We start from the raw sequence: 12,609 nt of genomic DNA, 5'->3' as shown, positions 1-12,609 counted from the left end.
TCTTTAATAGAATTGTTGACTGGAGGAGGAGGAGGAAAAGGATGAAAGCATGAAATCTATTGCGCTATTGAAGAAATACATTGGAACGAAGTAAGGGTTAGATATTGACTGACTGACTGACCCCTCTCCCTCTCTCTCTCTCTCTCTCTCTCACGACCACGCGTCACGGGAAATCAAACTGCGTCGTGACCTAACAACAAAAATAGGTGTTGTAGCATCATGCGACACAGAGAGAGAGAGAGAGAGAGAGAGAGAGAGAGAGAGAGAGAGAGTACTTTTCCCTTTCCTCTTCTTATACATTGCTCGTTTTTTTTTTTTTCATTTGATTATTTTGTGTTTTCGTTCATGTTGTTGGTGCAAGAGAAACACAAACACAAACAACGGAGAGAAAAACAAACACACAAGATGATGACAAACAATAACGAAAAGAAAACAATAACAAACACACACACACACACAAACAAAACAATAATAAAATGTAGATGAAATATTTGAAACTAATAAATTCTACAAAACTCGTTGAAAAAAAAAAAAATAAATAAACTAACCAACATGGAATTAAAGTGTGTGTGTGTGTGTGTGTGTGTCAAGGTCTCAGAAGTCAAGGTCATTGCGTCAAAGGTTAGATGGAGATGACCTTCAGTCCCCTTACCCCTTCCTGTCCCCTTCCCACGTGACCAGAGAGAGAGAGAGAGAGAGAGAGAGAGAGAGAGAGAGAGAGAGAGAGAGAGAGAGAGAGAGAGATTCACATTCTAAATATCATGCAAGGTAGAAAGAAAATGATACAGAGAGAGAGAGAGAGAGAGAGAGAGAGAGAGAGAGAGAGAGAGAGAGAGAGAGAGAGAGAGAGAGAATTCTAAAACAGTGCAAGGACGAAAGAAAATGATAAATAGTAGTAGTAATAATAATAATAATAATAATAATAATAATAATAATAATAATAATAATAATATAGACAGGATGAAATAGATACACGTACTGTGACAAGTATTTTATTTCATCAGTGTTGATAACTGAAAACTTATGCATTCAATCATACTTTCCAGAGACAAACATGAAAAAAATACCGTCATTCATTATACAAATTATATTGAAGGTTTAATATTAACCATTATTATTATCATATATATTTGTATTTTTGATGTTCACAGTCAGTCCAGGAAGATTTATAAATTAGTCCTACTTGATAAATGATGGAATAATAATAAAAAAATGTTGACTCGCACGAATGCACCCTTGAGTCCCGGCTGTGGCCTTGACTTTGGCTTAGAAATCTCCATATATCTCTCGTTTTTCTTCCATTAACCGTGAAAAGGCGGTGTAATCTTGCTCTTCCTGATGTTGTTCTTGTATTTATTCCATCTTGGCATCTCTCAACGGGTGCATTCCTCTCTTTGTTAGTTGGTAGTTGTCATGACTTCCTCTTAGCTCATCGGGAAGGGATCCGGACACTGCATGACGTCACAGCGAAGCTCCACAGAAAACGAAGACAAGGAACGTAGACGAGTATATTTTGTTGCTGCTTCCTTCGGCTGCATTCACCCCCCTGCTGCTCCTGCTCCTGCTGACGGCTGCTGGCTGCGGGCTTTACGCTGTCAGGGAGATGAGACAAGTGTTAATGCGCCGACCAGCGACTGAAGGAGGTGTTCCGTGTGTGTGTGTGTGTGTGTGTGTGTGTGTGTGTGTGTGTGTGTGTGTGTGTGTGTGTGTGTGTGTGTGTGTGTGTGTGTGTGTGTGTGTGTGTGTGTGGGTGGGGTGTTTGAGTGGTGTAGTGGTGGTGGTGGTATGTGGATGGAATTTTTGTAAATGTGTGGTGGTGGTGGTGGTGATGTGAGTGTTGGTGTGAGTGTTGGTGGTGGTGGTGGTGGTGGTGTGAGTGGTGGTGGTGGTGGTGTTAGTGGTGGTGGTGGTTGTGGTGGTGGTGGTGGTGGTGGTGGTGAGTGGTGGTGGTTGTGGTGTGAGTGTTGGTGGTGGTGGTGTGAGTGGTGGTGGTGGTGGTGGTGGTGTTGGTGGTGGTGGTGTGAGTAGTGGTGGTGGTGGTGGTGGTGGTGGTGGTGTGAGTGTTGGTGGTGGTGGTGGTGGTGTTGGTGGTGGTGGTGGTGGTGGTGGTGGTGATGTGAGTATACTAGAAGTGGTGGTTAGGTGATGTAGAATAGAAGTAACAGTAGTGTGAGGTACTATGACTAGTAGCAGTTAAAATAGAAGTGGTAATAGTAGCAGTAATACTGTAGATGATGTTCTAGCAGCACTACTAATGGCGTGTGATGAGGAAGGGGCGTGGCGGGGCGGAGGGCGCGCCCCGCCACGCAACATTGAGGCACACAGGGGCGGGTTACGAGCAACTGAGGGTAAACGTGAACAGAAAAGAGGCAGTGACTGAGGCTGAACCAAAGGTCGGGAGGGAGGCGTGATGCCTGGCGGTGACGGCGGCGGCCACGTGGTGACGGCACTCTACCTTCCTGGGCGGGCGGGGCGTCACCTTCAGCGGGTGGAGCAGCTTCAGCAGGGGTAGCCTCAGCGGTTGCCTCGGCGGCAGGCTCGGCGGGAGCCTCGGCCGGGGCGTCCGCTGGGGCGCCCTCAGCGGGGGGAGCCTCACCTCCCTCCGCCGGAGCAGCCTCAGCGGCGCCCTCGGCAGGAGCTTCCTCGGCCGGTGCCTCCTGCGGGGCTCCCTCTGGTGCGCCCTCTGCCTGTGTTTCTTCAGCGGGGGTTCCCTCGGCGGGGGCGCCTTCCCCTCCTGTTAGTGTGTGGTTAATGTGGGAGAGAATGCGGCATTATTACCCAGGGCGGGCGGGCAGGGAGACGCCACGGACAGGACAGGGACGGACGGCACGCCACACACACGGACACAAGGACATCGAAATCATTAAATAATAAATAATAATAAACCATAAGATAATAAGGTAAAAAAAGCGAGTTAGCCTGCAAAAGAAAAAGGATTATCCTCCTGAGGGAGGCGGGGCGCCACGGGGGGAGGAGTGATGAGGCCTGAGGGGCGCCTCCTTCCCCCGGGGCGTAACCTTAAACACTAGGGGTGCCACCAGCCTGGGGCGGCCCTCTGTGCCATCCCATGATTCCCCCACAGGGCACAGGGCCGCCCCAGGCCACAAGGAAGGGAGAGGAGGGGCGGGGTGGGGCAGACAAGTGCCTGAAGGCAAGGGTCGGCGCTAGCTACACACACTCACCTTCCTCAGCCACGGCTTCACCCTCCGCCTGTGGAAAAGACGCTTTATTAGTAACGTCTCTGGGAAAGTGTCGCCGCTCCGGGCCGCGGGGCGGAGCAGGTGCTGGGGACAGCGAGGCGGGCACGGCTCCTCCTCCTTCCCCCAGGGGCAGGGAGTACCTCAGCCCAAGAGGAGAGTGGGAGGCTGCGCGCCACGACTCGCTGGCCGCCGTGGCCCGGAGCGGGTGGTGTGGTGTGGTATGGTGTGGTGTATTGTGGTGTGGTGGGCTTCGCCACAGTCTTATGACCAACAGAAAGCAAAGACAATGTACCATAACTTTATCCAAGATTTTGTTCAAGGAGAAGTCTTCCAAGGGAATTTATTTTGTGACAAAGAAACAAGAGAGAAATGGGTGTTGAGGTGAGAGTGAGAGGCGCGTCGTGAGGCCTTCCTCCTCGGGTTTAGTGACCACTCGACCACTCGACCACTCGGCTCGCTAAGTTCTCAGTATTATAGTGACGCGGCCTGGCGGCTGTCGGGGGCGGGGAGGGGTCACACGGGGCACAACAACAGGGGCTGGGACTGATCCATATCAGGAGCTGTACCACGGACTGTACCGGGGCATACCTGGGGCTGTACAGATGGTCATAACTGGGACTGTACAGAGAGGCATAGCTGGGACTGCATGGAGGGCATACCTAGGCTGTACTGGGGTACACAGAGCATCACTGGGGCTGACCCGGTGGTTGTAACTAGGGCTGTGATGGAGATGTACCAGTAGTTGTACGGGGAAGTAACTTGGGTTGTTCTGGGTCAGTAAACAGGACTGCGCTGGAGGTGTACCGCTAGGGGTGTACCGGGACATGTACTTGGGCATGCCGGTCCTATATCCTAAATCATAAACCGGGCCATACCACTGAATTGAAGTTGTATGGGGTATGACTTAACTGTGGAGACTGGGATTGAACTGTCAGTACACATAGGAGAGCACAGTATGATGTCTCCCAGTAAACAGTTCACAAAATCTTATATCAACCATGCAAACAACTGGTTCTAATTTTCACTATGAATCATGAATACATAAGTTCTCCACTAGAAGACAAAATAACTTAACACTATAGAAAATGGGAAGTATGTTGTTCCCATCTTCTCTAGAAAGCGACCGGGACTACATACTCATCTACTCTCGGCTAGGAAGTGAATCAGGGTCCATCTGAACTAAAGGGCACAGGGAGGAGGCATCATTCTCAACTACAATGGGAGGAGAGCAACTTATCTCCATCAAAAAGGGAACCAAAACAAGGGGAAGGGAAACTCACTAACAAACAAGTGGAGAATCTTCATCTCCACTTACAGGAAGGTTGGAGGGGCTGGAGGTCGGGGGGTTGGAGGAATGGGGGGGGAGGGGAATCACAGCAAACAAAGGGCACTATAGTAAAGGGAACTTAGCTAGGCACACTTCTTCAGGGGGATCTACCGTCACTACTGTAGGAGGAATCTGTTTATTGGCTTAACTCTGTTGTGGAAGCGAACTTTCATTGCATCTTTGACTTGTTGAGTGACCGCCAGAAGCAAAACTCTTAAGGCCTCAGTCAATGTTCTAAATTTGACCTCTTTTGAAGGTCTTGGTAATGGTGCTTGATAGAAAAAGAGAGTTTGAGATCGAAGTCTTGGTTGAACTTCTTTGTGGGGAGTTCAAGTGAGTTGTTTTGGGTTCAAATATCAAAAACTGTACTGTAATTGACAATGAATGGTGACAAAGGGATAGTTACTTTATAATTCATTAATGTTATTTTTTTTTTCTTTTTACTGAAGCAGTGGATGACATCACGATAGTCGGGCCTCTGCAGTATACCTTCCTTCACCAACAATGAAAAGCCTATTTGGTTTCATTCTCCTCAAAATGTAGGATAGAAAATATAAAAAGAAAGTAAAATAGACAACGAAAAACAGTTGGCAAGGGAGTGATAGAAATCATAAAGCCACTGGCAAAGAAGTAGAGACTAAGCCAGCCAGCCCACCGTGCAGGACTCGGGCTGCGGGTTGGGCTTGCTGGCAAGAAAGAAGATTGTAGCCAGGCTTCGACTCCCCAGCAGCCTCGCCACGCCGCCGCCGCCGCCGCCACCACCAGTTGTCCTTACGGTCCACCTTTTTAAAACCGATTTTTATTGCCGATCGTTTAGTTACTTTTTGTATTGAGATAATCTTGTTGCGTGTTGACCACAATCTCTGAAGTCCGAGGAATTTATGTGTTTCAGATTTAGTTATGCAGAGATTTATTAACTTTTATTTTGACGTTTTTATGAAATTTTGTATTTCCCAACATCCACAGCACCGGAAATGCACAGGAAGACACCGGCAGGTAAGCACAGGTGAGGCAACAAATAATGCAAAGTGTGCATGGCGCTGTCACGTATTGAAAGATTTATCAATTGACTAACTGTTCAAATTCCAAAGGCCACAAGAACGGAGTCTTGTGGCGCCCTGGCGTTGTGCATGGGAACTGTTCCAGACACGCCATGGCAAGCGGGCGGTGTGGGTGATGGAGGTGGTGGTGGTAGTGGTGGTGTGGGCGGGTCTGGCGAGAGGCGTGACTGCTGAAGCGTTGACGAAGCTTTGCTCTCTCACTTACCGGATGTGCGCCCTCCTCTCCTTCCTGGAAGAGGGAGAGAGAGGGAAAAAACACGTGTTATTGGCAACATTTGTACACAAACACGTCTTGTTCTAGTAATCCTGGAACAGCACTTGAGGCTGGTTAGTGTTCATTAGTAGTACTTTCTTTGAGCTGAGGATGGATGTATGTTTACTGCTTGTGAAGATGGCGGGCTCAGTGCTCTTCCAGAATGGGGTATAAGTAGTACCTCAAAACAAAACCTGACTCTCCAGCCACCCTACCCGCCCTCCCTCCCTCTCGTCTTCGCGCGGCCCTGTACGGTTCGCTGGACGCTTTAGGAGATATTAAGGCTCGAAGTATTAATTGTGGCTGTTATTTAGAGCGGGTTATCAACGCTTAACGAAGCTTCGTGAACCCCTAAGAACGCAACGCTTGTTAACCACTACAGCGCGGTATATATGGAGCGTCATTAGTGCCGAACAGTATCACGGAGAAGTAGAAAATCAATTAATTCACTCGACTGAACTTATGATATCTAGAAAAAGAAAGAAAACTCGCTCCATATGCTTTACTTGAGAATGAAAAGGAAACTAATCGCGCATCAGGAAATCTATTAGTGAGTCTTAGTGAGCAAACTGGCCAACAGATGGAGTTGTCGACGATCCTGAGTCGAGGCTACCGAGCTCTCAGTTACGAAAGGGTTTTATTTACAAGCAGAAGTTACACGCTAATTTAGGAACAGAGTCTGGATGGCTCTTCATGACACTAATATTTCTGCATTTTTGGGACTTGTTTTATTTATGTATCTATTTCAATCTTCATAAACTCAGGAATCGCCGACGTGGGAGTAAATGTCAATACACAAATAAATAGTTAATTAAATAAACTCGAAAAAATAAAATTGTGTGTAAGGAAGTGAATGGAAATTTGTGAGGAAAAATTATTTGATACAATGACTCAGATTTCGGAGTTAACGACCTTGAGAAATCACAGGTCAGGTCAGATCAGGTCAGGTTGCGCTAGAGAACGTAATTTAACCTTCACCCCACATTGAAAAAAGATAAAAAGTTAGACAATGTGGTCTTAACTAAACTGTTTGTATGGATGAATCCCACCACAGGGCTGCAATGCATGTCCTTTACTAATATCAAGGAACCATTATGAATCTTTATATGTTAAAATCTTTAGCAATATCTTGATTCACACCCCATTATAATAGGTTATCTATGTGCAATACTTTGATTACCTTCTCCCTTTCTCAATGACCTAGCTTGACCTGGGCTCTGCTGACCATGACCTAGCCGCCGGGGTTGACACAGAAGCGACGCAAGACAGTACGCAACACAAGAACCTTTAGTAAGGTCACTGCCCAGCCAGCACAACACTCGATGCATCTCAGCGTAACACAAATGATTTGCAAATGTAGTTTTAAAAGATCGAAGTGTCTAAACCATTAACATTATTAGAACTGGAGAGAAAAGATGTGTTTCCTTTGTTCTTTGAGCCTTAGTGTGTTTGGTGGAGTTTATCTGATGCAGTTTTGTGTTGTCTGGTTGTGCCTTACCTTCAGGCGGGAGACTCGAATGACTGAATAGTTTATCACAGTGTGGAGAGCGAGCAGTGTAGTGACTGGACCTTAACTATCTAAACTTCTTGTCTGAATCCTGAATCCTACACTTATTGGACTAACATTAAATAATAATAATAAACCTAGCACAATTCATCTCTTTGAACCTCGATAAACTTTGAACTTAAGGCTAATAATGAATCTAACGAAGTACTACTAACCACCATCTCTACAACTACTAGTGCTACTGATACCACTATTTCGAATAACAGGGACTGAAAGAATAATTAACTACATTAGCTTTTTGACCTTTAAGTACTATGGAATTAAAGCTCTTTTTCCCACAAGTGTCTACAGGCATAACACAGGGAAAAGTCACCTTAAGAGCTAAGTCACAGGTCGGGCAGTTAGTGGAGGGGCGAGTGGCGGGTGCTGCTAGGAGGGGATCCCACAATGTTTCCGGGCATACAATGAACCGAGGCCACTGAACAGGAAACCAAGGACATGATCGCTACAGGTCTGACAATGATTCTTGCTGGATTTATATTTCTTTGCTTTTATTTGTATAATTTTTTTCAGGACAAGATAAGAACTCGTTAAGACAACAGAACGCACATCACCAATAAAGATTCATTCGGGAAAAGTTAAGTAAATTTCCTATTGATTTCCGTTTTCGGATAAGAATGGCCTACGAAAAAAAGAAAAGAAAACGTAATTACAAGGATAGTTAGAGAAATCAATGTAATGAAGGAATCCAAAGTATTCTTGTTTTTGAACATTGTGAAAGTAATCTGAGAATTTCTAACATAAGAAAAGTCAAGAAACACCAAAGATTTGATGTCCAAACACTAGAATAATTCATCGTTTTATTTTGACTCTTGCCAATATGTTCTACTGGAAAGTTTTGGGATCTTTGAAAATTGTTACGCAATGCAGCACAGCACGACGACTTGGAACATCCTTCCTGCCGCGCATCTCGACACTTGCCCCGCCAGGCTGTTAGGTAGTCAGGCATCTACTACTACATACAATACTACTCTACACCTAAAGAGGAAAGCCTTGCTCTCTTGTTACGCTCCCGCCATCTAGCGGTGAGTCACAGCGTCCACAGACCAACACAAGACGAGAAAAAAATATACGGACATGACGTGTCAGAAAAAAAGCGAGACGAGTATGTTCTTCCAGGAAAAAAAGGAAAACATCGCCGTGTAAAACAACAAAAAAAAGAACAAAAATTTTATACGAGGAAAAAAAAAAAAAAGACGAGCAATCAATCTAGAGGCGACTGACTAAGATGAAGATGAAAGAAAACGGGACTGGAGTTGACTACTACGCGCGTTATTAGTTCACAAAAAAAGAAAAAAAATATATAATAATCACAAAAAAGCTGCGAGAAAGAGGCGAGTAGAACACTGACACACAGACACACACAAGAAACGAAAAAAAAAAGAAAAAAAAAAAAAACCTGGCAAACTTTAAGAAGCTCAAAACAATGCCAGGACTTCATCAATCGAGCGAGGCAGCAGCAATCGCGGACACACAGACACATAAATAGAGCTGCTACAAACACAGCCCGTAAGATTGACCGCGCTGATCCCTAGCAGATGGCGACTGTCACGGAACACCATCTACATGTCGTTTTCTTTCATTAATTCTACCATTAGATTCTCAAACGCCACGTCTACACAGGCACAGGTTAATGAAAGGAAAGGTAACAATGGTAAACTCGAAAATGGCATTAAATTGTTGTTATCGTTATTATTTTGTTATTATTCGCGTTACTGTTATTATCTTTGGTTATAAGCGTTATTGTAATAGTTATTTTTTTTTCTTGTTTTGTTTTGTTTTTTGTTATCATCTGGCTGTCTTTGGTTATTATTGTTGTCATTATTTTTGTTGTTGTTATTACGATTACTGTTCTTTGATTTAGTTCAGTGTGTGTGTGTGTGTGTGTGTGTGTGTGTGTGTGTGTGTGTGTGTGTGTGTGTGTGTGTGTGTGTGTGTGTGTGTGTGTGTGTGTGTGTGTGTGTGTGTGTGTGTGTGTGTTTCATGAATGCTAAAATCTTAAGGCTAGCGAATTTTTAAGAAGTAATTAAATTCTTGTCTGAGTGTAGGTTTTGTTCATTGATTCGGTGTATTGTACGAATGTCAGTTTCAATTAAGGTGATTTGTAACTGAGGACTTTCTACTTCCTTCTATTACAAAATTACCGAATTAAATCAAGGCAAGTGACTTTTTTAAAGGAATAGAAATTTTGCACAGTACACATTCAGAGTTGTGTTCATGTAAGCATAATGTATAATGTGTGATTGTCTGATGTTGGTAAGTATTTCATCTTACCTTCTTCATTATTCATTACAGAGAGTGAATGTTAATATTCTCCTCTCATTGCACAACGTTTAATTAAGTGAGTGCAAAGATCAAGATCAAGAAGGTAACCAGACAGCTGAGCAACCAGTGAACTCAGGAGAAGAGAGAACACACAAACACACTTCAGAGGTGAGTTAGTTGCTGCTGTGTGTCGGCGAGTTAAGGTACTAATGAGCGAGAAAACACCTGTGTCACTGTGCTGATGCATGCCTTTGTGTGTGTGTGTGTGTGTGTGTGTGTGTGTGTGTGTGTGTGTGTGTGTGTGTGTGTGTGTGTGTGTGTACGGAAGCTTTACCTTCTTGGCGACTCCAGGACCGCCAGCCGCCCAGCCAGGCTTTTTGTCCTAGGAACGGAAAAACTCGGGCTTTAGAACCGTCGACCTTCTATCTTGATCTGAGCACCGTCCCTTATTCCTGTGCCGCCCGACGCTCGACGCACACACGAACACAAACACACCAAACATCAAAGCTCAGTCACAATGTTCAGGGAAGTTGCTGGTTTCTGCAACACTGATGGTTTTCTTTAATACAATTTTGTGGTTCAGCAGTCTTTTTGCTTTAAAAATTGTGCAGAAAACTGTTATTTCTTGACTGGAACAAAAAGCCACTAAAAAACGTTTGAACACAGCTTTTCTCTTCACTTGTTTTCGGCTAGTTAGCGTTTGTGTTCGTGTGTTTGCCGCGCGTCACGAGTGGTCGCCACGACACACTCACTCATACGGGACAAACCAAGTGAAGGAATAAAATAAAATATGGGGAAAAAAAAAAATCGAAAGGAAAAAAAAGTAAAAAGGAAAAAAAATCGGAAAAACAGAAATCGAAATAAAAATAAACAGCAAAAAAAGTACGCAAAGTCTTTTCCATGTAAACGCACGAAAGTTTGAATTGTTTTTGATGATCAAAGCGAGGGTTTCATTTGAACTCCTTACCGAAAAAAAACAGTTCGGAGATTTTTCCACTGTTGCATATCAATCAGTATCGTCTCTTCTTTTTCAACAATCTTTTCACAAATCAGCCAATTTTTTCTCTTTTGTGTAGGTTTTTAGAAACTATTTTTCTGGAGAACTAAACTAAAAGGAGAAGAGAACACTGGAAAAGTCACTCAATCACTCTTAACTACAGATGCACTAGAGGTGGTTTTGTACCCTCTTTTGTTATCTTATTTACATTGGCTTTGGGCGGGAAGGGTTGGGCTCGCATCTCAGTATTCTGAAACCAACATGTAGTTGAGTATGACACTTTCCTTCCTCCGACAAAACAGGGGAGGCAAGGCACAGGGAAGGAGTGGGAGGGACACTATGCTATTGCCAATCATATTCATTCATAATCACTAAATCTTTATGGACTGGGGAGGATAACTATACTATTAGCAATCTTTTGTTTCCATCTTTATTGACTAGATCTTTATGGAACAGGGAGGGTTGCTATACTATTATCAATCTTTTATTCATTCTTATTGACTATTTTTTTTTTTTTATGAAGAAAATGTAGTTAAGAGATTACGTTTATCAAGCAATTGCTTTTTTTGTTCTCTAACGGGAAAAATCAAGTATGAATTGACGAATAATTTTTAAATCATAGAAAACTAAAAAAATTATAAAAGAAAATGAAAATGAAACGGGGAAAAAAACGGGCCACTCACACACATATAAGAGAAAATATCAAGTGAATAACAATCTGTAATTAGCTTCATGGATCAGTAACCCTTTCGGTGCAAATGCGTATATGTAAAAAATAAAATTGAAGATATTTTTCCTTACATATACGTGCCAATTAAAATGAATATTATGATACTTATTTCAGGTTAAAGTCTGATGATAAAGTCTTATGATCAAATTACGATGAATTCAATCCTCTTTTGTTTCATTGATTACAGAATTACCTCAAAGTTAACAGCACCGAAAGGGTCAAATGAAAACCTGCCATTACAATTGACTGACTAAAGTTGAAATATCTGCTGATCATTTCTCAACAAAAAATCTGACTCGTGCTTAATCTCATGAAAGACTGAATGATTCTTATTTCATATACAATCTTTACTTCACTTTCAAATTCATGAATTTCGATAATATTTTCTTCATTTAATCTAATTACTTATATCTAAGGGGAAACTCAATGCAGGAATCACTACTTAAAGGGAAAAACAGGGAAATCTCAGCTAAACAAACGTCCTGTGGGAAAACTTCTGGAGGGCAAAACACAAAAAAATACACCTACAGGGCCTAATCATATGAGGAATTAACTGAAGCAAAAAGAAAAAAAAAAAAAAAAAAACTCCCCTCACTTTTAAACCTAACTAGAAAAATCCAGAAATCCAAAATATAACAAAATTTGAAAACTCTTTACAAAAAAAAAAAAAAACCTGAATCTAATCTTTAAAATAGACAAAATAGTGAACTGGGGAGTAGATCCACTTGGAAACAGAACAGAACATGAAGATCCCTCTGGAGTATACCCTTGAGCTAACCCTTGGGGAGTGAGGCTAAGTAGATGAGTCCCCCGTTGAACTATCACACTCACCTTCTCCTTGTCGTCCTCAAGCTCAAACTCCTTCTTCTTGACAGTCTTGAGCTGGTTCCTGAAGTTGAACTCAGCGGCCTTCTTCTGCAGCTTGGCGAACTTATTCTCGTACTTGGAGACCTTCTTCAGGGTGGGCTTGATGCTGCACGGACACACGACGGAGAGGACGGTGAGTGGCATGGAGAAAACGGGAACACAGGAGGTGGGCAAAGAAAATGAGGAAGAAATTGTGATTGGTAACTGATTGATGCCGCGCAGAAGAAAACGGTAGACTTTCGAAGAGAAAATGTGGATGTGGTTTACAGTGAATAAAGAAAATGAGGTAGAAAAGATAATGTGAAGTCTGCAGGTGGGGAACTAAGGAAAAGAAAACGAGTG

The 12,609-nt window shown here is 43.3% G+C and overlaps 1 protein-coding gene across 19 annotated transcripts in view; it reads right to left on the bottom strand.

The window, feature by feature from the left end:
• Positions 1-979: 979 nt before the first annotated feature.
• Positions 980-12,609, bottom strand: part of LOC123510399 (troponin I-like) — a 43,223-nt gene continuing 31,593 nt past the window's right edge. For 13 of the 19 annotated variants that reach the window (XM_045265643.1, XM_045265649.1, XM_045265636.1 and 10 more), the window contains 6 exons: positions 12,232-12,373; positions 10,008-10,055; positions 5,794-5,817; positions 3,183-3,210; positions 2,456-2,734; positions 980-1,592 (listed from right to left, as the gene is read on the bottom strand). In XM_045265643.1, coding sequence (XP_045121578.1) covers positions 1,588-1,592; positions 2,456-2,734; positions 3,183-3,210; positions 5,794-5,817; positions 10,008-10,055; positions 12,232-12,373 — 526 coding nt within the window. In that variant the 3' untranslated portion in view covers positions 980-1,587. Of the gene's footprint in view, positions 1,593-2,455; positions 2,735-3,182; positions 3,211-5,793; positions 5,818-10,007; positions 10,056-10,878; positions 10,921-12,231; positions 12,374-12,609 lie in introns of all 19 variants that reach the window. The other 6 variants (XM_045265585.1, XM_045265665.1, XM_045265675.1 and 3 more) reach the window with 4 other exon arrangements.

This window comes from Portunus trituberculatus, chromosome 3 (assembly GCF_017591435.1).
Source record: "Portunus trituberculatus isolate SZX2019 chromosome 3, ASM1759143v1, whole genome shotgun sequence".
Lineage (NCBI taxonomy): Eukaryota > Metazoa > Arthropoda > Malacostraca > Decapoda > Portunidae > Portunus > Portunus trituberculatus.
The sequence above is the reverse complement of the archived record's forward strand: the minus strand, read 5'-3'. Positions and strand labels throughout refer to the sequence as shown.